The sequence below is a fragment of the Haematobia irritans genome, chromosome 5 (assembly GCF_050003625.1).
Source record: "Haematobia irritans isolate KBUSLIRL chromosome 5, ASM5000362v1, whole genome shotgun sequence".
NCBI lineage: Eukaryota > Metazoa > Arthropoda > Insecta > Diptera > Muscidae > Haematobia > Haematobia irritans.
The window spans coordinates 81,063,575-81,091,392 of record NC_134401.1 but is presented as its reverse complement, the minus strand read 5'-3'; the positions used below and the strand labels follow the sequence as shown (position 1 = coordinate 81,091,392).

Genomic DNA, 27,818 nt, shown 5'->3' with positions numbered 1-27,818 from the left:
TAAATTGGTTTAGTGTAGAACAATTTTTTGGCGATGTATTTAAAGAATCCCGAAAATTTCGGGATCCCGAAAAAAATTCCGGGATACCGGGATTCTATATTTTGAAATCCCGGGATTTATAAAAATCGATCCCGAATGACTTTGCACTAATGATTTTTTATTAACTTCGAGCAAAAGAAGCGGAGAATTGAAGTAAGGATACATTTAAGACACAATTCTCTTTTAAATTTGAGTTTTGCGTACTTGATTCTAGAAAACAAATTTTAATTTATTCATTTTTTCAGCTTTTTTCTTCATGTGCTGCTAAAATCCTTTCAAAACGTGTTAACGACAACATCAATTTCCAAATTCAGACTCGACTTCAAGTAAAAATTATGCACTGTTGAAGTAAACATCTTCTTTAAAATAAAGTTTGGAAAAACATGTACTAATTTCGAACGAATTTTTGCTTTGTGGCCAAAATGCAAAAAGTCAACAAAAGCAATAGTTCACAATTACTAAAGACAAGTTGACCTTAGACAAAAAAAAATCTTTCATTTTAAGTTACCAATTTTTAATTTGAATCACTTAATTATAAGGACAAAACTAATTTATTGAAAAGTTGATCTTTTGGAACAAAAAAAAAAAACTTTATATCAGAGAAATGCGTCTTCTACACGGACGAAAAAGACTGTTTTTCATAAGCTTGTGTGTAAAAACGATATGTTTGGAACTAAAATTTTTTAACACAATATTTTTAAGAGCAAGCTTATAATGTTCATAAACTAGCATAGCATGTTTGGGACATATATGTTAATATGTTAGGACATATTATTTTTGGGACATAAAATATAATATGCTTAGATGCAAACATATATTAATTTAGAAATAGCCTATAAACATATGTGTTTTTAGAACGAGAGGCCTAGAGAGTATGCTGCAAGTAAAATAATGGAAGTAACCAATATGCGACTTAAAAATATATCCACACAAAAAAATGTCATTAAAATTTTTTTCTACCAGTGTATGCCCTAAGGTGAAACATAATATGTTTGAATAATACAAACAATATTTTGTTTGGACCCATCCTGAAAATATATATACTTGAAGCTAAATGTGTTTGGGGTATATCTTACATAAGCGATTTTTTTTGAGGGTGTATGCTAAGAAAAAAACGCATTCGTATTTTAGAGACACGAAATCTTTGGCTACAATTCAATATTTTTTTTAGTGTGCGGAATTTTTTTTCGGTGTAACACGTGGGGACTTCGTTTGTCAAAAATTTCGTTCCAGAGAAAAGTCTCCAGAACATTTTGTGATTTCTCTGCAGCGTAGCATGTCATACACAGATGTAGGGTATAACTCAGTCTATATGACCACTGTGATTAAATTGTTATTTTGTCGTTGTTGTTTTTATTTTTGTTTCAGCCCATCATCTACTCTGTTTCAAAATAGAAATTATTTGTTTATATTTTTTCAACTTGTTTTCTGTTGATTTTTATCTTTGTCATTGCTTTCTAGATCGGTAGGAGGGATTAGTTTCCACCTCTGCTGCTTTTGTGTTCTGCTACTGCGGCTATAATTGTTTGCCTGACTTGTGGTCGCTGAGTAATCGGCTAGCATGCAGTCGAAAAGATGCTGACAGTGATCTTGGGCTATTCTTACCGCCACCTACGACATATCCGAAGCTAGCGATGGATATTTTATTGTTCTAATATCGCTCGCTCGTAAGTGGGCCTTTTGGTAATGGAATTGTTGTAGTTGTTGGTGATGTTGCTTTGGCCAGGGCGGCAACACTTTTGTTGTTGGCCTGAGTTGTTTTGACCATGTTGTAGTGCAGCAAGTTCACAACGAATTTGGATGATAAATTGCCGTGTGTGCCAGAACCCACGCGTTTTGCTCGTAAACACAGTTCGATACACCGAAAAAAATGAATTATGCAACTCATTCATAATTTCGAAATGGATAATAATTTGCTAAAATAAATTTCAGTGATGTGACAAAAAAACATGATATGCTTGACAAACATTATGTGTGAATATAAATTAATGAGTTCTTGGTGGTCCAATTTTTATAATTTATTTATGAATATCATCTGGGATAAATTTAAAGTTAATTCGCAGCAGAAGAAAATAAATGTTAGAGACTTTATCTCTTCGGAAAATATATGGGATAATCAACTTATGCACATTACAAAAGTCGAGTTGCTGATAAGAAAAACTCGATTAATTAAAACTTAGCAAAAATCTTCTTTTCACTTTTGCGATTATTGAAAAGTCATGAGAAACGGCACATAACCATCGAAAGAGCGAGGAAAAATGTATATGGTAACACAAAAAAGTGCAATTGTGGAGAACTGCAAAACTGAAAAAAAAACAGGCCAGGCCGAAGCTTGTGTACCCTCCACCATGGATTGCGTAGAAACTTCTTCTAAACACTGCCAACCACAATCGAATTACTTGAGTTGCGGTAACGCTTGCCGATGGCAATGTATCTTAAAACCTCCTAACATCGTCTTCTAAATTGTAAGTAAGTCCATACGTGGTATATATTAAACCAAAACAGTAATCGGACTGTTTTATATAGGTATATAATTCAGTTTGACAAAATTTTCTATAGAAAAAAAAATTACCAAATTTTTTATAGAAATAAAATCTTAACAAAATTTTCTATAGAAATAAAATTTTTAAAAAATTATCTATAGAAATAAAATTTTAGTAGATTATTTTTGGCTCGAGTGGCAACCATGATTATGAACCGATATGGACCACTTTTTGTGTGATTAGAGATCGACTATATATATAACTATAGACCAATATGGACCAATTTTTGTATGGTTGTTAGCGGCCATATACTAACACCACGTACCAAATTTGAAACGGAATTTTGCTCCTCCAAGAGGCTCCGGAGGTCAAATCTGGAGAACGGTTTATAAGGGGGCTATATATAATTATGTACCTATGTGGACCAATTTTTGCATGGTTGTTAGAGACCATATACCAAAACCAGGTACCAAATTTCAGCCGGATAGGATGAAATTTGCTTCTCTTTGAGGCTCCGCAAGCCAAATCTGGGGATCGGTTTAGATGGGGGCTATATGTAATTCTGGACCGATGTGGACCAATTTTTGCATGGTTGTTACACCATGTACCAAATTTCAGCCGGATCGGATGAAATTTTCTTCTCTTAGAGGATTCGCAAGCCAAATTTGGGGGTCCGTTTATATGGGGGCTATACGTAAAAGTGGACCGATATGGCCCATTTGCAATACCATCCGACCGACATCAATAACAATTACTTGTGCCAAGTTTCAAGTCGATAACTTGTTTCGTTCGGAAGTTAGCGTGATTTCAACAGACGGACGGACATGTTTAGATCGACTCAGAATTTCACCAGGACCCAGAATATATATACTTTATGGGGTCTTAGAGCAATATTTCGATGTGTTACAAACGGAATGACAAAGGTATACCCTCCCCATCCTATGGTGGAGGGTATAACAAACCAAATTTAAAAAAAAGAAACACATACTACGAAGTTTGTCAAAATTTTATTTCTATGGAAAATATTGTCAAAGTTTTATTTCTATAGAAAATTTTGTCAAAATTGTATTTCTATCGAAATTTTTGTCAAAACTTTATTTTCATAGACAATTTTGTCTTCATTTTATGTCTATAGAAAATTTTGTTCAAATATTATTTCTATAGAAAATTCTGTCAACATTTTATTTCTATAAAAAATGATGCCAAAATTTTATTTCTATAAAAATGTTTGTCAAAATTTTATTCCTATGGACAATTTTGTCACATTTTTATTTCTATCGAAAATGTTGTCAAAATTTTTTGTTTATAAAAAAGTTGTCTACATTTAATGTCTATATATTTTTTTTGTTTTGTATAGAAAATTTTGTCAAAGTTTTATTTCTAGAGAAAAGTTTGTCAAAATTTTATTTTTATAGAAAAGTTTGTCAAAACTTAATTTTTATTTTGTCACATTTTTATTTCTATCAAAAATGTTGCTTATAAAAAAATTGTCTACATTTTATGTCTGTATAAAATTTTGTTAAATTTTTTTCTGTAGAAAATTTTGTCAAAATTTTATTTCAATAGAAAATTTTGTAAAAATGTTATTGCTGTAGAAAATTTTATCAAACTTTTACTTCTATAGAAAAGTTTGTTAAAATTTTATTTTTATAGAAAAGTTTGCCAAAACTTTATTTCTATAGAAAATCATGTCAAAATTTTATTGCTATAGAATACTATATCAATTTTTTTTTTTATTCTATAGAAATTTTTGTGAAAATTTTGTGAAAATTTTATTTTTATAGAAAATGTTGCCAAAATTTTATTTCTATTGAAAATTTTATTTCTATAGAAAATTTTGTCAAAATTTTATTTCTAAAGAAAAGTTTGTCAATACTTTATTTCTATAGAAAATCATGTCAAAATTTTATTTCTATAGAATACTATATCTACTTTTTTCTATAGAAAATTTTGTCAACATTTTATTTCTTTATATAGAATATTGAAGTACGTCTTAGTTGGAAGGAAGGAAGGAAGGAAGGAAGGAAGATTTTGCAAAATCTACCAAAATATCAAGGATTCTACCAATCTAGCATACAATAAAAAATCTACTATTTTTGGTAGAATTCTTCCACGCACACCAAAAAATTGGAAAAGGGTGAAGCAAATATTATAAGTTTGTTACAGTTTTTTTGTACATATTAAAAAATTACATTATCAGTTAACAATAAAATCGAATACCACTGGAATAGGTCTCCCCGATCTCTCAAAATATAACTACCAACACTCTTACCCTACATCACGTATATATTCAAAAATATAATAATAAAATCTACTTTTCCCTAATCATGTAAAACTACGAAGGTAATTGCAAGTCCAAAAGTGAACAAGGAATTTCGTCCTATTTCAATATCACCTTTCAAGTCAAAGTCTCCTGAGAAATTGTTTTATTCCCGAATTGACAGTATTCTCTGCAAGAAACCTTTAGTATCAACACTGCAATCAGGATTCAGACCCAAAAGAAGCAGTACTGCAGCTTCTTGAAATTTCCGAAGAAAACAGAAAAGATATTGGCACAAACTTAATAACATAAGGGCTGTTTTCTTTTAGCACGACATACAACATTTGTATGGGCTATCCAGAATTTTGATAAAGTGACGCTTCTTTGATTCACAATAGCAATTTATTGTGACTAATTTATCGAAAAACATGAAATTCAAAGTGGTACAGTGTCATAAATAATCGCAGCAGTAAATATTTATTACTATTTGTATATTTCATACATTAAAAATGCAAGATTTAACTTCTTTTCTGTGATTGTTTTTAAACAGCTGATGACAGTGTTGCGTATTTGTTGGAGATGTTCTGGATAAGCGAGTACTCTTTTTTCTTTTAGTCCTTCACGGCTTAGGGTATCCAGTGCTAAAAGAAAACAGCCCTATATTTGGTTTTACTTGACTATAGGTTAGGTTACGTTAGGTGGCATCCCGATGTATCGGGCTCACTTAAACTATTCAGTCCATTGTGATACCACATTGGTGAACTTCTCTCTTATCACTAAGTGCTGCCCAATTCCATGTTAAGCTCAATGACAAGGGACCTCCTTTTCATAGCCGAGTCCGAACGGCGTTCCACATTGCAGTGAAACCACTTAGAGAAGCTTTAAAACCCTCAGAAATGTCACCAGCATTACTGAGGTGGGATAATCCACCGCTGAAAAACGTTTTGGTGTTCGGTCGAAGCAGGAATCAAACCCGCGACCTTGTGTATGCAAGGCGGGCATGCTAACCATTGCACCATGGTGGCTCCCTATCCCGAAGTTGGTTGACTCTCTTTACTTAAAAATTATTACAAATTAATACACGGATGAAAAAGACTGTTTTTCATATGTTTGGCTATAAACATTATATGTTTGGAACACGAATTTTTAAACACAATATTTTTGAGTGCAAGCATATAATGTTCATAAACTAGCATAACATGTTTGGGACATATATGTTAATATGTTAGAACATATTATGTTTGGGACATAAAATGTTTGTAAATATAATATGCTTGGATGCAAACATATATTAATTTAGAAATAGCCTATAAACATATATGTGTTTAGTAGCTTGGAGCGCTATTTAACAGGGAGCGATATTGAATTAAGTTGGTGGTTGTTGCTTGTTATTACAAAATTAACATATTATTTTTCCTTGGGCAATTGATCAGCTACTTCTGCGATCCTTACAAACTGTGTGATCCGCTGTTCGAATCCCCGTCCGGCAAAAGGTAAAATTAAAATAAAAAAAAATCATAAAATTGAATAATTTCTTCTACAATGTTTGTATTACAGAAAAAGGTGCTAAGAACTAAAAAATCTCGTGGAAGTGAGAAAGATGTCGGGGAATATACAATTGGGCAGAAACAAAATTTTGAGCATTCAGGTCGAAAACCTATGTTGTTAGCACCTATATTACCTGTTTATTTTAATAATTCATTATGATTGTAAATATATAAATAAATAAATAAAATTTTGAGCACAATATTGTTTGGGAGAATTTTTTTTAAGCATATACTATTTTTGGGTGCAAAATGCTTCCAATCATATTATATGGTCACATAATAACATATTGTTTTTTGGAAGACAACATTATTGAATTTGGATGCAAAAATACAAAATGTTTGGAACTTAAACTACCCAAACATATATTGTTTAGACCAATATGCTTTCAAACATATTATATATTGGTAGAGATCAAACATATAAATGTTTGGGCAATACCCAAAAATTTATATGCTTGAAGCAAAATATGTTTGGGAGTATATGTTACAGAAGCGATTTTTTGTGAGGGTGTAGCTACCCAGCAAAAAGCGTCGCCCAAAAAGTAATGAAAATGTTCTTTTTGGATCCGGAAGTGGTGCAAAATTGACGCAGAAGCGATGAATTTAACATGGGCTTGCCATAGGACGGAAGTCCTCCATTTCAAAAGACGGGGCACTGAATTTACATCACTTCTTTAGATGTGATCCGAATTCAATATTTTGGATGTAAATTAAAAAATTCTGTGATATTTTGTCAAATAAATAATTTTTATAATTTTTAATGGATTCTAACGCTTGTCTGAAACGTTCGACCTCAAATATTTTCAAAAATTCACAATTTTTTCAGATTGGATTTAGCATTTTTTTCGACAAAATTTAAATAATTTGTACCTTTTTATGAATTCTTAAACTGTTTTTAACCAATTTAAAACATAAAAAGTTAATATTACCCATTAAAAATATGAAAAACGCCTCTTTTAAAAAATTTAATGAAAAGAACTTCCTGTGTAGTTAAAATAAAGAACATCATTGGGAGTACATCTTCTGGAAGTGCTTTTAAAGTTGTGCCTTTGAAAGAACTTTCATTTTTTTTGCTGGGTAGATGTAGAAGAGAATTTTTATGTTTGTTTTAATTCAACAAGGGTCATTTTATTTTGCGATATTATTTAAATATTCTTCGTTATTATTTCTATATAAAATGTAATACTCTAAGTTACAATGTTCTTATATATATATAATTGGTGGAAATTTTATTCACTAGAGTTAGTTCAAAAAAATAGATCTATTACTTATTCTCCTATTTTCATATTACAAATCAACACTTATCCAATTTTTTTTCTAACTAAAGTAACAGGTGCATTGTGTTTAATCTTTTTCAGTGTAGGCAACTTCACTGTATTCATTGATAAAAAAAAGCAGCAATCAAATCGTATTTTTTGTAACTGGTTTCAATGTCACATCCATATAAGACGATCGATTGCAGATACGGGCCTAATAGAATTTTTCTGTATTTTTTTTATGTAAATGGATATGTGATTAAATAATTTAAATAACAACGTATATGTGTAATAATTTTAACGTAGCTACACTAAACGAACTTAATACGAATGATAGAAGCCATGAATGAATTTCGTTTTCTGATAGAAGCAGAAGGTGACATGCCTTAGAAACCTAAATAAAATTCATTAGGATTTTGCTCCTCATTGATGATCTCAACTGTAGAATCTCTGTAGGTCTCTGTAATTTCGTATACTGTCAACCAATAGACATCCAAATATGGAACCAATAAACTGAAATATGGAACCAATAAAGAATAATCGATTAGGTCAACGTGTTAAATTATCTTATAGAATAGGATGATAGCATTACCTCGGTTACTATGATTACCCAACTAAGAATGTTGAAATTGTGGACTTTTGCTTCGACATATTCATGATATTTATTTTCACATCCATCCTTGTACAAATTAAAGATTTTGACACAATTGTGATCCTTACAGCAACTTTTTGGAGGAAATTTATCCAGTAGATAATAGTCTTCAGGGCTATTCTTCCCACAGCATTGTAACTGAAAATAGGAGGTAAATTTACTTTAATTAAAACAAATGAACAAAATTAAAATACTCAGAGCCTCTAAAATATGTTTATGAAGATGGAAATATCCATTTTCGGTGCATGTTATTAAGGGATCCTTCACTATCTATAAAAATCCACTTTTTTGACCTTATTCGAAGATCGTAAATTCTTACTAAAATTAATATTACCCCTTCCAAAAATAAAAAAGCGAGTATTCAAAAATGAATTAAAAGTTGAATTAAATAACTTGGGAGGACATTGTTGGAAGTGTCTTTAAAGTTGTACCTTTAGAAAAACTTCAATTTTTTGATGGGATGTCTTTCAACTAATGAAAATGTTCCTTAAAATAAAGAAAAACATTTTTGATAGTGAATCTTTAAAAGCTCTTAAAAAGCTTCAAATATAGACTAAGAGAACATCCAATGCGGTCCAGGCTAATTAATCTAAGCCATGAATAACGGACTAACACTATACCTAATCTAACCTAAATCACTACTTTTAATTTTCTTTTTTGTCCCAAAAATATTATTTTCTTTCCAAACATAAACATATTTCCCGAAATCAGATACATCATTTCTGAGAAAATGATTGCTACAAACATGTTACATGTTTAATCATATCGTTGAAGATGATCATATTACTTCTCTGCATTGAAAAAAATATTGACCTAGGTCACGCAATATTAAGGAGAAATTTGTTTAAAATATTGAAATTTTTAGGACTCAAATGTTGTAATTTTTCCTCCCTCCGTTAAAGCGTCGATAAAAAAGTAATGAAAATGTCCTCTTTGGATCGGGAAGTGGTGAAAATTGTCTCAGAAGCGATGAATTAACCCGGGCATGTTCCCCGTTTGAACATCCGTTGCACTGAACTTGCATCGCTTCTTAAAGTGTGATCCAAATTCAGTGTTTTAAACGTGAATACAAATTTTGTGATATTTTGTCAAATAATGAATTTTTACACTTTCATGAAACGTTTCACCTCAAATACTTTAAAAAAATCGCAATTTTTATAGATTGGATTTAGAATTTTTTCCACATAACCATTTTATTCATTCTTACTCTGTTTACACAGAAAAAAATATCACCAAAATATTTCCAATTAAAAAGTTAATTGAAGTTGAATGTTTTTTCAACTAATAAATTAATTGACACAATTAACTTTTTAATCAAGATAGAAACATTAAGTTAATTAAGTCAATGATTGAAAATTTTAAATTTTTAAATTAAAAAATTAATTGATACAATTAACTTTTTAATCAAATTCGGAAGACTAAGTCAGTTAAAAAAAGTGATGAACATTTCTTAATCCGAATAAAAACTCTAAGCCAATTCTGAAAGTAATTGAAAATAGTTACCTTTTTAAATAAAAAATTAATTGGGGTTTGCATTCAAAATCAATTAAATATTTAATTGAATCAATTAAAAAATTAATTGAAAATTGCTAATGACATCAATTAATTTTTTAATCAAGAATTTTTTCTATTCCCAATTAAAACTGTGATTGATACTATCATTTTCGTGATTGATGACATTTCAGTTAAAACATTAATTGGATCAATTAATTTCGTGATTGAATCAGAACATTTTTTTTTTGTGTGTATAACCCATTTGAAACAAACAATTTAAAATTACCCATTAACAATATGAAAAAAGCGCGTTTTAAAAAATTGAATTAAAAGAACTTCCTGTGTAGTTAAAATAAAGAACATCCTTGAGAGGATATTTTTGGAAGTGCTTTTAAAGTTGTGCCTTTTGAACATCTTCCAAATTTTTTTGTTGGGATAGATGTCCATCATTTGAGCAGCAGTCGCACTGAATTTGCATCACTTCTTAAAGTATGATACAAATTCAGTCTTTTGGATGTGAATTAAAAAAATTTCTGTTCAAAAACCTTTGTTGTTAGCACCTAATGTTTTTCTATATTTATTTTGATAATTTATTATGATTGTAAATCTTGTAACAAATAAAATAAAAAAAATTTTTAATATTTTGCCAAATAAATATTTTTCTTTAATTGAAATATCTTCAATTATCAAAAATTATAGTATCAACTTATAACCCTAATCAAACAATTAATTGATCCAAATGAAACTTAACTGAATTTTTAATTGAATATTTTTTAAAATTCAATCAAATTTTATTTGGAGAAATTGTGCCAACATGACACTTTGTTTCATCAAAACTATTGCTTAGTTAAAACCTATTATCTAATGGAATCATGAATTTGAACTTATTTATAAGCATATCAATATGGAATGGTCCATTATTACTCACCCATTCTTCATAGAATGATAATGCCGCACTTGGCTTTTGGTGCAAAGGATCCCATAGCTCGTCAAAGCCCTGTTTCAATTTTTCGGAGACACCATTATTTAGTGCTGTATAACTAATGCTCACTAGTATGACCTGTATCACCAAGAGGACTATCAATAAAATGGCAAACTGCAAATATTAAACAAGGACATTAACTTTACATTTTGAAATTCGGAAATTGAAGCGGAAGCCATTTAATACTTACGGCAATCAGCATATTGATGTGACCCATTATTGTCACTACAGTGCCATAGATAGCTGTGCAAATCAGGACAGCCCCAAGTGTCATTATTACCGTGGATGCCAATTCTTCTCCGTGGTCGAACTTGGAATCTTCCACACTTTGATATAGCCATGCACCGAACCATATTAGTAAAGAACCCAGTATCTAAATAAAGACAAAATAGGAAATTATTGGAAGCTTTAAAAAATAAAATTCAAATTAAATTTTTTCGTCATGTCAAGTTTTGAGATAGTTGGATTTAATTATGCATTCATTGTTGTTTTTCATGCACAGGGAAAAAAATAATTTCTGTCTTCGGTCACAAAATTAATTGATTAAATTAATTTTTAATTAAAATTTCTTCAATCATTTGCCAAATAAATATTTTTTTAAGATTTTTAATGCATCCTAACATTTCTCTGAAACGTTTAACCTCAAATATTTACAAAAATTCTCAATTTTTATAGAGTGGATTTAGAATTTTTTCAACAAAATTTGAACAATTTGTACCATTTTATAAATTCTTACTCTGTTTTTAACCCATTTGAAACAAAAAAATTTAAATTACACATTAAAAATTTGAAAATAGTGAATTATAAAAAATTGAATTAAAAGAACTTCCTGTGTAGTTAAAATAAAGAACATTTTTAAAAGAACATTTTCGGAAGTTCTTTTCAAGTCATGCCTTTAGAAGAACTTCCAAATTTTTTTGCTGGGAAGTTGTAAATACCGATAAAATAAAAATATTTTTTTCCCTATTTTTCAAATGAAAATTGAAATGCGTTACATTACAGAATTAATTCGGTATTAATGCAGCGAAAGCTTAAAAAGATGACTTTCGCCGTACACTCGAAAAAAATTAACCCTATATTCAAAATTCCTTGAAATTTTATCAATAACGCGCCCATCTTAACTCTCCAAAAAATCGGCACTGCACTGAAAAAATATTGTAGTGAGGCCAAAGATTTAATGTCCTTAAAATACGAATGCAATTTTCGCTTAAAATAGAAGACGCATTTCTCTAATATAAAGTTTTTTCCTTGCCCAAAAGTCGATAAACTTTGCAATGATGTCGTATTGTCCTTATAAGTAAGTGATTTGACTTCAAAATGGGTATCATACCATGAAAGAAAAAAATGTTTGGGATAAGGTCAACTTGACTTTAATAATTCAGAAAAATACTTTAAATTTAATGAAATTGTCTTTAAATTTGTTGTCTTTTTACATCTTGACTACAAACCAAAAAATCGTTCAAATATAGGACATGTTTTTCAACACTTTATTTTAAAGACAATTTTTATTTGAAACATAGCATAATTTCTATTGGAAGTCGAGTCTGAATTTGGAAAATAAAGTTGTCGTAGTTTTGTTTTTAAAGGGCTTTGATAGCATATGAAGAAAAAAGCTGAAAAAACGAAAAATTAATTAAACTAAATTAAATTAAACAAAATCTTTGGAACCGAGCATGCTTTTTTCAGTGTGTGTTCAAACAAAAAATTGTTTGCACTGTGCAATATAATAATATGTTTCAAATAATTAATTCCAGTTTTTAACCATTGTTTGTTTGCAGCAAAATGTCTTAAATGTAATTGTGTTGGCATAAATATACTTTTCCTCTATTCTCACATCCAGAGAGACAGAAAATCAACAAATATCGTTCCCGATTTGGTTCCGTCATTCCGGCCAATTCAGATAAAAGAAAACTTTTAAGACGGCACTAAAAGGGACCATTCGTCATGTTTCGAGGATTGGAATGAGAGTTAGAATAATAGTTTTTATTCAAGAGGGGATTAAAGTTCTCCTAAAGACTGTCATCTACAATCGAATTACTTGGGTTGCCGATGACAAGCTTCTTGATATGGTCTTCTAAATTGCAAATTAGTCCATATATAAGCCCATCTCATTCTTGATCGGATTATATAAAGGATTCTATAAATAATTATGAACCAATTGTTGCATGGTAATTAAAGGCCAAATTTTAAAGGAATCGGATGAAATTAGTTCCTCAATAAGGCTCCATGAACCCGAATATATGTACTTTACTGGGTCTGAGTAATATTTCGATGTGTTAGAAACGGAATGAGAATGTTGGTATATCCCCATCCTATGGACGTATAAAAAGAAACTTAGTAAAGCGAAAAAAGATAATAATTATTTTTAATTATTATCTTTTTTATTAGTTACTAGACTTACACAACTACACTCAAAAAAAAGTGAACTCTCTATTTCACTAAAGCCATATTAACTTTATATTAGTTCATAGAATCATTATGTTTGGAAAAAGTTTATTTTAGTCAAATAATTTTTTGCGTATGTTAGTTAAATGAACTAAAAAACGGGAAAAAGTTATACACAAATAAAGCATAAAGATTTCCTAATTTCGTATTTCTTACAAAATAGTTCATTATTTCTTTAAATTTGTAAATTTTACGAAAAATGTGTCCATCATGAACTTCGTATGTCACTAAAGACATTCTTGCAATTTTGAACTCCAAGATTTCTCTTAAAACTACAAAATTTTCTTTAACTACTGAAAAAATTTAGTTATGTCTAATAAATTTTCTTGAATTTGTCGAAAAATATTTACTTATTTTTGCCATATCGGAGTGATGCCAGCGCTTGTAATACCGTTTAGTTAAAATTTTCTAAAAAAGTTCCAAATTTTCTAAAATGAATCGAAAGTTATCTTTCCTGGTGGGTTCACTGTTTTTTTCAGTGTACACTCAAAAACAGTGAACTCTCTATTTCACTAAAGCCAATTTAACTTTATTATAGTTCATGGAATCGAGAAAGTTTTCTTTACTCTTATATTTTTTTGCGTACCTTAATTAAATGAACTAAAAAACGGGACAAATTTTACACAAATTAAGCAAAAAGATTTACTAAATTCGCACTTCTCACAAAATAGTTCATTATTTCTTTAAATTTGTAAATTTTACCAAAAATACGTCCATCATGAACTTCGTATGTCACTAAAGACATTCTTGCAGTTTTTAACTCCAATTTTTTCATTCAAACTACAAAATATTCTTTAACAAGGGCAAAAAATTAATTATGTCAAATAAATTTTCTTAAATTTGTCGAAAAATACGAGTATTTACTTATTTTTGTGATATCGGAGTGATGCTAGCGATTGTAATACTGTTTAGTTAAAATTTTCTAAAATTAACAAAAAGTATTCTTCCTGGTGGGTTCACTGTTTTTTCAGTGAAGTTACAAACGGAATGAGGATACCCCCCTATCCACCATAGGATAGGGGGGTATCCTATGGTGGAAGGTATAAAAGTGGACTTAGTAAAGCGAAAAAAGGATAATACTTATTTTTAGCTACTTACACATCTACCCTAAAAAAGTGAACTCTCTATTTCACTAAAGCCAATTTAACTTTATTTTAGTCCATGGAGATGTTTGGAGAAAGTTTCCTTTACTCTAATAATTTTTTACGTACGTTGATTAAATGAACTAAAAAACGGGGAAAAATATACACAAATGAAATTTAAAGATTTATTGAATTCGTACTTCTCACAAAATAGTTCATTATTTCTTTAAAATTTCTAAATTTTACTACAAATGCGACGAACTTGAACTTTGGCACTAAACACATTCTTGAAAGTTTCAACTTCAATTTTTTTCTTCAAACTACAAACATTTCTTTAAAAAGTGAAAAAAATAATAATGTCTTGAATTTGTTAAAAAATATTTACTTATGTTATTTTTGTGATACCGGCGAAATGTCAACGTTTGTAATACAGTTTAGTTAAAATTTTCTAAAAATAATCAACATTTTCTAAAATTAACCAAAATTCTTCCTCCTGTTTTCTCAGTGTACTTCCCGCTATTTTTTGACTTTTGACATAAAAAAATTTCTGCACGCAGCTGATTGGCATTCAATTTTGTTCAAGTTTTCCACGGCTATCCAGTACTACACTGAAAAAACAGTGAACCCACCAGGAAGAAAACGTTTGATTAATTTTAGAAAATTTTGAATAGTTTTAGAAATTTTTAACTAAACAGTATTACAAGCGCTGGCATCACGAAATAGTGAGTTCACTTTTTTTTGAGTGTAGAAGAAACCAATCTTAATATTGCGATAATGCGTTAGGAAATTTAATTGCATATTGTCCTTAATCTAACGCCAAATGGGTCGAAAATAATGAAATTATTAAATAGCAAATCATTCTGCAATCAGTTAGCAACGTCTGAATTGATTTATGATTGAATTAATTCACATTTGCATTGAATTTGCTTCCTGCGATCACCGATGGATTAGAAACAAAAATATCCGCTTGCATTATTTCACTTGATAAGATGGTCTAAGCATTGATAAGATGATGAGCGATTTGTGGTGACTAAGTTAATGAACGTAATTAGCTTTTAGTGATGACTAAATCGATGAGACTTTTGAAGAAAAAAAATTACTGAACTTATCTGTCGCACAAATGTATTTGGGCAAAAGTCGTACCTGTGAGAAGGTATTAACTCATCGACAGAGTGTATATCATTTGTTGGACTTGCATTTGCATGATGAGAGAGCTCGAGTTTGTACTTCTTGGGGTTGAATAATATCTGGTAACATTATTTATATAATCCCATGAACATGAGACAAGGCCAAGGGACATCTACTTCATCAAATTTAGTGCATCTATCTTATTTCTCTGGTGCAGAGGCGTTTACCTCTGAGAAAAGAACGGATGGCAGTATTAAAACTGGGCCAGTAGTATGTTCTATTCACTGACAAGGAGCCACTGTGGTGCAATGGTTAACATGCCTTCACAGGGTTGTGTGTTCAAACCCAGTTTCGACCAAACACCAAAAAGTTTTTCAGTGGTGGATTATCCCCTCTCAGTAATACTGGTGACATTTCTGAGTGTATCAAAGCTTCTCTAAGTGGTTCCACCGCAATGTGGATGGACATTCGGATTCGTATATAGAAAGTCATTATGCTAAAAATCGGGCAGCCCGATCATCACTATGGTATCGCAAGGGACAGAATAGTCTAAGTGGGCTGCCACTATACCTAACCGAACATTCAAAGAGGCATGCAAATAACTGAAGCATGAACATCGAAACCAAACTTAGGGATCATTTTTATACCCTCCACCATAGGATGGGGGAATATTAACTTTGTCATTCCGTTTGTAACACATCGAAATATTGCTCTAAGAACCCATAAAGTATTTATATTCTGGTCGTAGTGAAATTCTGAGTCGATCTGAGCATGTCCGTCCGTCCGTCTGTTGAAATCACGCTAACTTCCGAACGAAACAAGCTATCGACTTGAAATTTGGCACAAGTATTGTTATTGATGTAGGTCGGATCGTATTGCAAATGGGCTATATCGGTCCACTTTTACGTATAGCCCCCATATAAACGGACCCCCAAATTTGGCTTGCGAATCCTCTAAGAGAAGCAAATTTCATCCGATCCGGCTGAAATTTGGTACATGGTGTCAGCATATTATCTCTAACAACCATGCAAAAATTGGTCCACACCGATCCATAATATATATAGCCCCCATATAAACCGATCCCCCGATTTGGCTTGCGGAGCCTCTAAGAGAAGCAACTTTCATCCGATCCGTCTGAAATTTAGTACATAGTGTTAGTATATGGTTTCTAATGACAATGCAAAAATTGGTCGACATCGGTCCATAATTATATATAGCCCCCATATAAACCGATCACCAGATTTGATCTCCGGAGCCTCTTGGAAGACCAAAATTCATCTTATTCAGTTGAAATTTGTAACGTGGTGTTAATATCTGGCCTCAAACACCCATGCAAAAATTGGTCGAAATCGGTCCATAATTATATATAGCCCCCATATAAACCGATCCCGAGATTTAGTTTTGGAACCTCTTGGAGGAGCAAATTTCATCCGAGTCAGTTGAAATTTGGTACATTGTGCTAGTATATGGCCGTTAACAACCATGCCAAACTAGGTCCATATCGGTCTATAGTTATATATAGCCCTCAGATAAATCGATCCCCAATCACACAAAAATTGGTCCATATCAAGTTCATAATTGTATATAGCCCACATATAAACGACCCCCATATTTCAATTCTGGCTCACTACGTACCGTGCAAAAGTCCATATCGATTCGTAATTATTTGTAGACTTACCTATACACGGATGAAAAAGACTGTTTTTCATATGTTTGGCTATAAACATTATATGTTTGGAACACAAATTTTTAAACACAATATTTTTGAGTGCAAGCATATAATGTTCATAAACTAGCATACCATGTTTGGGACATATATGTTAGAACATATTATGTTTGGGACATAAAATGTTTGTAAATATAATATGCTTGGATGCAAACATATATTAGTTTAGAAATAGCCTATAAACATATATGTGTTTAGTAGCTTGGAGCGCTATTTAACAGGGAGCGATATTGAATTAAGTTGATGGTTGTTGCTTGTTATTACAAAATTCACATTTTATTTTTCCTTGGGCAATTGATCAGCTGCTTCTTTGATCCTTACAAACTGTGTGGTCCGCTGTTCGAATCCCCGTCCGGCAAAAGGTAAAATTAAAATAAAAAAAATCATAAAATTGAATAATTTCTTCTACAATGTTTGTATTACAGAAAAAGGTGCTAAGAACTAAAAAATCTCGTGGAAGTGAGAAAGATGTGAGGGAATATACAATTAGGCAGAAACAAAATTTTGAGCATTCAGGTCGAAAACCTATGTTGTTAGCACCTATACTACCTGTTTATGTTCATAATTCATTATGATTGTGAATATATAAATAAATAAATAAAATTTTGAGCACAATATTGTTTGGGAGAATTTTTTTAAGCATATAATATTTTTGGGTGCAAAATGCTTCCAAACATATTATATGGTCACATAATAACATATTGTTTTTTGGAAGACAACATTATTGAATTTGGATGCAAAAATACAAAATGTTTGGAACTTAGACTACCAAAACATATATTGTTTAGACCAATATGCTTTCAAACATATTATATAATGGTAGAGATCAAACATATAAATGTTTGGGCAATACCCAAAAATGTATATGCTTGAAGCAAAATATGTTTGGGAGTATATGTTACAGAAGCGATTTTTTGTAAGGGTGTACATAACTTTTTTGTCTAATATGTACCACGTATGGACTAACAATTTAGAAAACGATGTTAAGAAGTTTTAAGATACCACAACCCAAATAATTCGATTGTGGATGACAGTCTTTCGTAGAAGTTTCTACGCAATCCATGGTGGAGGATACATAAGATTCGGCCTGGCCGAACTTACGGCTATATATACTTGTTACTTTTGATTTAAAAGACTGTGTGAAAATGAACTCCAACTGATTGAAAATTAAGTAGATTGTACTGAGTACCAAAATATATTAATTTTTGTTATGTCAGTAAATTATGTGTTGTATATTGTATTCACTTAGCGTTATTAAAATGAAACGACATAACTCGACCAAAGGCCGTCAACGTATGCATAAGCGTAGTAAGGCATCTTAGGGGAGGGCTTAGCCCCCTCCACAAGAAAATTAGACCCCCCTAGAATGTGAAAACCTATATATGATTTTCCATTATATATTGTTACTGTAGTATAGATAGGGGGCTATAGCCCCCCTGGTTAAAAATGTCTAGATACGGCAATGAACGTATGCCACTATGGGTTCCCATTAGGGATCACTTAAATAAATAAAGGAAAGATTAAAACCTAGCCAAAGGCCGGCCATTTATTTATTTTTTATTTTTATTTATTTATTTTGGACTGTGTCCATAAAGATGTAAACTCCGGCCGAAGTTCTTTCAATTTAGAATCTTTTAAGCTTTTTAATGTGTCCAAAGCAGAAAATCCTAAACACTGGGCACTTCCATAACTTTGGAGTCGCGTTAGCCCACTTTGGGCCATGTCCTCACATTTTATCCCTTTGGAAATACTTAAATTGTTTTTGGTTTTAAAGAAAATGAATAGGTAAATTTTTAAGAGTATTTTGTTTTACATCATAACATGTATTTGCTATGCAGAAATGTAGCCTTTAAATATGGGTGACTGCTTCAAAACATTGTTCAGGAGAAAACACAGATGCCAATGCACATGAGGTGACATTAATATGGGTAAACTAAAAATTGTATTAGTAACAAATGCTTACGAAATCTTCTAGATGATATCATTTTATTGTAATAAATGAGATAGGTAACCTTCAAATTGGCTGCAATTTTTAATTTAGCAATGCCAGTCATGATGATTAAGTCACAATTCGTAAAATTTAGATGATGACTTAGAACGTGGAAATGGAAAAAATCAAAATCATAAGTGCAGTAGTCTGTCAGAAAACACAGCTTGTTGTGAAAAAAATAACGCCAGCATTGAAATTTCAGTTTAATCGAATAAAAAACCCTCACAGCGAAAACTCAATGACAAGGGACCTCAGTGAAACCACTTAACCCTTTCGACCCTAAAGTTGCCTGTGGGCAACTTTTTGTGTTTTGAGACTCACTGTCAGCGTTGTTTTTGTTTTTGTTCATAAAACTGTAACGGTATCGAAAGCTACAAGTGTTATCTTCAAGTTGAATGAAAAATCAGCTAATTTGGTTGTCAATTAGCAAAAACAAAATTCATTAATACGCACGTACCTCAAGAAAAATATATTTGCGAATTTAAAAAGAGGTTTTTATACATGTGACTTTTTTCAAAAATTACAACTAAAATGTTGAAAGTTTTTATTAAATCTATTGTAGTACATGTCAAATAAAATATTTCTGGAAGTCAAATCTTAGAATTGCGAAAAAACAACAGATGAGAAATTTTTAAAATTGAAAAGTTGCCTGTGGGCAACTTTAGGCAATTGTGGTAGTAAAATTAAATATTTTTGAACATAAGGCCTGGAGAAAAAAAGGTTTGAAAAACAATGATTTTGAAAAAATTTTGAACTTCAATTGGAATGTCCCAGTGACGAGAAATGCGGCGATGATGTGGAAAACATATCTGCAGTACATTGGGGAATTTGGAAGGAATCGTAAAAAGGGAGGAAGCCACTTCTTGGCAACATACTAGTGGATTAGCACGAATATTGACGCTTTATAATACTTTGGTTTTTTACACCGCCAGTTAAATTGACATGGGTTAAAAAAAAAAAAAAAAAAAAAAAAAAACATTTTCGTGAGTCACGCGAAGCCGTGAATGAAATTTAAACGAAATCTCGTGAATATGCGTGAACGGGATTAAAGAAAAATGTGTGGCGCGTGAGCGTGAGTTAAAATCAAATTGTGTTCGTGATTGTGAGTCAGTAAACTTTCTCCGAAAACACGCTCCCGATAAAAATTTACTTTCACGATCCAACCCACCCTCACGATCCAACTTAATAGCGTGAATCACGAGAAATTTCGTTAATTACCAGAATTTTATTGAGCCACGAAAATTGTCGTGTTGCGAAAATATTCGTGACTCACGAGATTTGTCGTGAATTACGAAAATTGTCGTGAATCGTGCGAAAGCGTGAGACATAAACGTTGTTCATGTGTGATCGTGCGCGAGTATGACTTTTCATTTCGTGAATTAATTTCGTATTTCTTCGTGAATGTGTTTGAGCGTGATTGAAATTCCACTCACGCGCGCATCTAAGTATATTTTTACTGTAAAATAACAAAAAACTTAACAAAAATCCAATAAAACGTAATACGTCTATCATTACAAAACAAAATAGTTTGTAGTCACAATTGCCCAAAGTTGCCCATAGGCAACATTCTCTACCGCCTAAACGAATGGGCGTGGCGACCCGAAATTTTGGCTAGACGCTTCTTAAATGACTTCAACATGATTAAAAGTAAAAAAAAAAAATTTAGCGATACCTATAAAAATTCAGGGTCGAAAGGGTTAAAGAAGCTTTGAAAACCTCAAAAATTTCACCAGCAAAACTGAGAGGGGATAATCCAGCGCTGAAAAAATTTTGGTGTTCAGTCGAAGCAGGGTTAGAACCTACGACCTTTTGTAGGCAAGGCGGACATGCTAACAAGCTTGATTCAAGCCAAAGAATTTTAATTTTGCGTACTTGATACTAGGAAGCAAATTTTAATTTATTCGTTTCTCTTCATATGATATAAAAGTCCTTTAAAAACGTTTTAACGACAACTAAAATAACCAAGTTCTGACTCGACTTCAACTAGAAAGTATGTTATATTTGATGTAAAAAACATCGTCAAATAATGTGTTGAATGCTTTTTTTGCTTTGTAATCAAGAAGCAAAAAGACAACAAATTTTATGACAATTTCATTAACTTTGAAGAATTTTTCTGAAGATTATTGACTTTTGAACAAAGGAAAATAACGTTCTATCAGAGAAATTCGTCTCCTATGTTAGGTTAGGTAGATTAGGTATAGTGGCAGCCCGATGTTTCAGGCTCACTTAGACTATTCAGTCCATTGTGATACCACAGTAGTGAACTTCTCTCTTATCTCTGAATGCTGCCCGGTTCTATGTTAAGCTCAATGACAAGGGACCTCCTTTTTATAGCCGAGTACGAACGGCGTATCACACGCAGAGAAGGAATATGATCACCTCAAACATGTTTCAAGAGCAAAATGTTATTTTTGTATGGTGACCATGTAACATGTTTGTCACTAAAATGTTATTTTCTCGTCAAATATAACCTGTTTGCCGAAATCAGATACATGATTTGCCGAAATCAGATACATGATTTCCGAGAAAATAACAAGGTTTCGAAAACCATGTTACATGGTCACCACCCAAAAATAACATTTTGCTCTTAAAACATATCTGAGGTGATCATATTCCTTCTCTGGGTGCACATTGCAGTGAAAACACTTAGAAATGCTTTGAATAACTTAGAAATGTCACCAGCATTATCCCATGATAATCCGCTGAAAAAATTTTGGTGTTCAGTCGAAGCAGGGTTAGAACCTACGACATTTTGTATGCAACGCGGGCATGCTAGCCATTGCACCACGGTGGCTCGTCTCCTATGCTAAGCAAAAATATGCGATTTGGCATTACTTTTCACCCGGACTCTAAGATATGGTGTGTTTCGTAGTCTGCCACTGGTAACCGATATTTATTGTGATTGGTAACGAATACTTTTTCGAAAAACTCTGGTAATTGTGAGATTTTGATTGATGATAATTCAAAAGAAATGACTTTTGGTCTATAAGATAACTTATTATTTTCAAAATCTCCGGTAATGCTACAAGTATTAAAGTTTTCATACCCGGTAATTCAATTTGACAAAGCACATTATTGATTTATCGGGTGATAGGTTAGGTTAGGTGAGGTTAGGTGGCAGCCCGATGTATTAGGCTCACTTAGACTATTCAGTCCATTGTGATACTACATTGGTGAACTTCTCTTTTATCACTGAGTGCTGCTCGATTCCATGTTAAGCTCAATGACAAGGGACCACCTTTTTATAGCCGAGTCCGAACGGCATCCACATTGCAGTGAAAGCAATTAGAGAAGGCTGAGGTGGGATAATCTACCGCTGAAAAACTTTTTGGTGTTCGGTCGAAGCAGGAATCGAACCCACAACCTTGTGTATGCAAGGCGGGCATGCTAACCATTGCACCACGGTGGCTCCCTTTATCGGGTGATACACATAGCCCATAAAGTCTTCCTTCACCTGACAAACTTTTATGACTGATTAAAGAACACAAAATAAACTTATAAATCAAACCAACTATTTTATATATATATATATATATATATATATATATATATATATATATATATATATATATATATATATATATATATATATATATATATATATATATATATATATATATATATATATATATATATATATATATATATATATATATATATATATATATATATATATATATATATATATATATATATATATATATATATATATATATATATATATATTATTATTTTTTTTTTTCCTTATATTCCTTACATTGAAACACAACAACAAAATTCTAAGTTTCTTTAACCTCTTCCGCTCTAGAGCGATTTCAATAAGATAACAAGTATATATAAGAACCAAACAGGCTTCGTTCAGTAATTAAACAGAACAAAAAGAGTTATTTAAATAGCAAAATAAAGACATTGTAACACATTTCTTATATTTGGTAGAATTTCCACGTTGTTTTAAGAGTGCAGCTAGTCTATGTGGCATGGAGTTTACCAACTTATCTGTTTCTCCTTGCTGGTTATAATATGCTGACGAATTCGTTGCTCTAATAAATCCCAAAGATGCTCAATGGGGTTAAGATCTAGTGATTGGGGTGGTGTTTTAAGCTGCTTTGATGTATTATACAGAAGCCAAAGCCTGACAACCTCCGATCTATGCTTTGGATCGTTATTTTGTCGGAACCAAAATATCGTTGCAAACCCTAGTTTAGCAGCACTTGGTTTCAAATTGTTGTTTTCAAAATGTTGAGATAACACCATTTATCCATTTTGGATTCAATAAAATCTAATTGACCCACTCCACTAGCAGCCATACACGGCCACACCATAACTTCACCACCGCCGTGTTTCACTGTTCCAACTAAATTTTGTTATTTCAGCTCAATCCCGGCCTTGCGCTACACTATTTGCCGACCTTTTATACCAAAAATACAGAAGTTGCTCTCGTCGGAAAAAATAATTTGGAGGCTTATCGATGAAAGAATTAGCGAATACAATCCGCTTTTGTCTGTTTATGACTGAAATATACTGCTTTCTTCAAGCAACTCTTCGATAAAATCCAGCTCAATGTAATATTTTTTTGGCTGTTTCGGCACAGATGTTTTTATACCCTGCGTCACACTGTGGAACAGGGTATTATAAGTTAGTGCATATGTTTGTAACACCCAGAAGGAGACGAGATAGACACATGGTGTCTTTGGCAATAATGCTCAGGGTGGGTCCCTGAGTCGATATAACCATGTCCGTCTATCTGTCCGTTCGTCCGTCCGTCCGTCTGTCTGTGAACACATTTTTGTGATCAAAGTCTAGGTCGCAATTTAAGTCCAATCGCCTTCAAATTTAGTACATGTTCCTAATTTGGGTCAGAATAGAACCCTATTGATTTTGGAAGAAATCGGTTCAGATGTAGATATAGCTCTCATATATATCTTTCGCCCGATATGCACTAATATGGACCCAGCAGCCAGAGTTTTATACCGATTTGCTTGAAATTTTGTACAAACATAACACTTAGTCGTATAGTCAAGTGTGCAAAATTTGATTGAAATCGGTTCAGATTTAGACATAGCTTCCATATATATCTTTCGCCCGATATGGACTTAAATGGCCCCAGAAGCCAGATTTTTGGCCGAATTTGGTTGAAATTTTGCACTAGGAGTACAATTAGTAGTATAGTCAAGTGTGCAAAATTTGATTGAAATCGGTTCAGATTTAGATATAGCTCCCATATATATCTATCGCCCTATATGGACTAATATGGTCCTAAAAGCCAGAGTTTTGGCAAAATTTGGTTAAAATTTTGCACAGGGAGTAAATTTAGCATTGTAGCTATGCGTGCCAAATTTGGTTGAAATCGATTCAGATTTAGATATAGCTCCCATATATATCTTTCGCCCGATATTCACTTATATGGACCCAGAAGCCAGAATATTATTCCGATTAGCTTGAAATTTTGCACAAGGATTATAATTGGTAGTATAGTCATGTGTGCCAAATTTGAATGAAATCGGTTCAGATTTAGATATAGCTTCCATATATATTTTTCGCCTGATATGGACTTATATGGCCCCAGAAGCAAGAGTTTTGGCCCAATTTGGTTGAAATTTTGCACTAGGAGTACAATTAGTAATATAGTCGTGTGTGCCAAATTTGATTGAAATCGGTTCAGATTTAGATATAGCTCCGATATATATGTTTTTCTGATATCGACAAAAATGGTCAAAATACCAACATTTTCCTTGTAAAATCGCCACTGCTTAGTCGAAAAGTTATTTTTACAACTCTTATTTTCCTAAACTTCTAATACATATATATCGAGCGATAAATCATAAATAAACTTTTGCGAAGTTTCCTTAAAATTGCTTCAGATTTAAATGTTTCCCATATTTTTTTTTTACTAACATTGTGTTCCACCCTAGTGCATTAGCCGACTTAAATTTTGAGTCTATAGATTTTGTAGAAGTCTATCAAATTCTGTCCAGATCGAGTGATATTTAAATGTACGTATTTGGGACAAACCTTTATATATAGCCCCCAACACATTTGACGGATGTGATAGGGTATCGAAAATTTAGATGTACAAAGTGGTGCAGGGTATAATATAGTCGGCCCCGCCCGACTTTAGACTTTCCAAAGACTTTAACAAAGTCTAGCGAGAAAAGTGTTGTCAAAAAAGTAGTGAAAAGGTTCCACACTGTGGAACAGGGTATTATAAGTTAGTGCATATGTTTGGAACACCCAGAAGGAGACGAGATAGACACATGGTGTATTTGGCAAAACTGCTCAGGGTAGGCTCCTGAGTCGATATAGCCATGTCCGTCTGTCCGTGAACACATTTTTGTAATCAAAGTCTAGGTCGCAGTTTTAGTCCAATCGACTTCAAATTTGGCACAAGTATGTTTTTTGGCTCAGAATAGAACCCTATTGATTTTGGAAATCGGTTGAGATTTAGATATAGCTCCCATATATATCTTTCGCCCGATATGGACTTATATGGCCCCAGAAGCCAGAGTTTTAGCCCAATTTGGTTGAAACTTTGCACTAGGAGTACAATTGGTACTATAGTTAAGAGTGTTAAATTTGATTGAAATCTGTTCCGATTTAGATATAGCTACCATACATATCTTTCGCCCGATATGGACTTATATGGCCCCAGAAGCCAGAGTTTTACCCTAATTTGCTTAAAATTTTGCACAAGAAAAACAATTAGTACTATAGTCAAGTGTGCCAAATTTTATTGAAATCGGCTCAGGTTTAGATATAGCTCACATATATAGCTTTCGGTCGATTTACACACATATGACCACAGGTGCCAATTTTTTGCTCTGTTTTAGTTGAAATTTTGCACAGGGAGTAGAATTAGCTGTAGCTATGCATGCCAAATTTGGTTGAAATCGGTACAGGTTTAGATATAGCCCCCATATGTATGTTTTTTTGATTTCGACAAAAATGGTCAAAATACCAACATTTTCTTTGTAAAATCGCCACTGCTTAGTCGAAAAGTTGTAAAAATGACTCCAATTTTCCTAAACTTCTAATACATATATATATATATATATATATATATATATATATATATATATATATATATATATATATATATATATATATATATATATATATATATATATATATATATATATATATATATATATATATATATATATATATATATATATATATATATATATATATATATATATATATATATATATATATATATATATATATATATATATATATATATATATATATATATATATATATATATATATATATATATATATATATATATATTCTATCAATAAATTTGATAGAATATGAAGAAAAGAAGCTGAAAAAGCGAAAAATTAAAATTTGCTTCCTAGAAGCAAGTACACAAAACCCAAATTTATTTAAAAGAGAATTGTGTCTTAAAAGTATCCTTACGTATACTCTCCGCTTCTTTGGCTCGGAATCAATACCAAGTAAAGACAAAATCTTTGGAACCGGGCATGCTTTTGTTTTCAGTGTAGTTAGCGTGATTTCAACAGGCGAACGGACAACAAATTTATTACGGACATTCTGATCTGATCAATATATAGATCGTCACAATTTCGATCGAAGAATGCTAAGAAAGTCAAATAAGCGCCACAACAAATTTTATTTGTGTTGTTTTTTTTTCAAATCAAACATTGTATTTTATGCTTAATCCAAATGTTTATCCTCTGACTCTTTGTGTTTTTTGTCTCTAAACACACGCAGAAGTATAAAACATTAGTTTTTTATTTTTTATTTTCTTATATTTTAGCAAATCACATACACATATTCACTTTCTTCTTTTCGGTGGTCATAAGTCTGCTAGTCCGTCTGTCGTCGCAAATGTGCCATAAATTCAATATGAAAATTTTCTAATTTTTAAATAGGATGATGACCAAGCCAAATGACTAATTATTCGCCTGTCCATAGCTGTTCACCGATGATTGCAATAAACTTTCACAAGAAATGCACTGAAATTGCATCTCTCAATTACCACTGACTTACCACACAAATCACATTGATGGAGACCACAATAATTTTATAAGTTCGTGTTGAGATGTACATGTTCACACACAACCGGACCCTTTTGGGACAATAGCCTTTCCAACACTTCAATTATTCACTCGCTAAGAAATTATTTTTTTTTTAAATTAATATTCGTTTAAATTTCTAAAATAATTTGTTATTTATTTTTTTTTTATCGATATCTATTTAATATTTGATCATTCGAAAATTGTGAGATTTTGCACGGAAATGTGAAAAAACGTCTTCGGATCAACGGGGGAAAAACATCCGTTGAAGATTCGCGCGTTGTTTGTACTGAGGACCAAGCGAGATGTGACAAATGCCGCTTTGTACCTTCGTGAACGTGTGAGTGACCAAGAGTTCAACCAGCTGCTGAGAATATCTCTCGATCGATGATAACAAAAAAAGCGATTTGTTGTGTGACTCTGTAAATAAATCTCAAAATAAGAAAATTAACAATACTAGAGAGACTACTCAGTTGGATTTTTATTTGATATTTTCACATGTCGTTTAGTTTTCTTGTCTGCATCTGCACAATGGGATGGTTTTTAACAAAATTCGAAAATAGTTTCCTAATACTTTGGATTGTATTACAAAACTAAATAACATATCCAATATAAACTAAAATTTACTACGAAAACTTGAATATAAAAAAAATGTTTGTTATTAACAAATTTCAGTTACTCACTACACTGAA

At 31.8% G+C, this 27,818-nt stretch overlaps 1 protein-coding gene and 1 long non-coding RNA gene across 2 annotated transcripts; one reads left to right on the top strand and one right to left on the bottom strand.

Annotated features, from left to right (window-relative positions):
* Positions 1–1,629: 1,629 nt before the first annotated feature.
* Positions 1,630–4,778, top strand: LOC142240363 (uncharacterized). The gene is made up of 2 exons (XR_012723248.1): positions 1,630–2,504; positions 4,500–4,778. It is a non-coding gene; the product is annotated as an uncharacterized LOC142240363 (long non-coding RNA).
* A 2,645-nt stretch (positions 4,779–7,423) lies between these two features.
* Tsp42Eh (Tetraspanin 42Eh) lies at positions 7,424–27,480 on the bottom strand. Its single transcript, XM_075312053.1, has 5 exons — positions 27,101–27,480; positions 10,904–11,086; positions 10,660–10,827; positions 8,178–8,375; positions 7,424–8,098 (listed from the first exon to the last, which is right to left on the bottom strand). The coding sequence occupies exons 1-5, from the start codon at positions 27,158–27,160 to the stop codon at positions 8,021–8,023; spliced, it is 687 nt and encodes a 228-aa protein (XP_075168168.1). The 5' UTR covers positions 27,161–27,480; the 3' UTR covers positions 7,424–8,020.
* Positions 27,481–27,818: the final 338 nt, after the last annotated feature.

Excerpts from the sequence above, each read along its gene's own strand:
- Tsp42Eh (XM_075312053.1), bottom strand. The coding sequence starts at position 27,160 with ATGTACATCTCAACACGAACTTATAAAATTATTGTGGTCTCCATCAAT. Across the intron at positions 11,087-27,100 it reads CCATCAATGTGATTTGTGTG|ATACTGGGTTCTTTACTAAT; the intron begins GTAAGTCAGTGG and ends GTCTTTATTTAG. Across the intron at positions 10,828-10,903 it reads ACATCAATATGCTGATTGCC|TTTGCCATTTTATTGATAGT; the intron begins GTAAGTATTAAA and ends TAATATTTGCAG.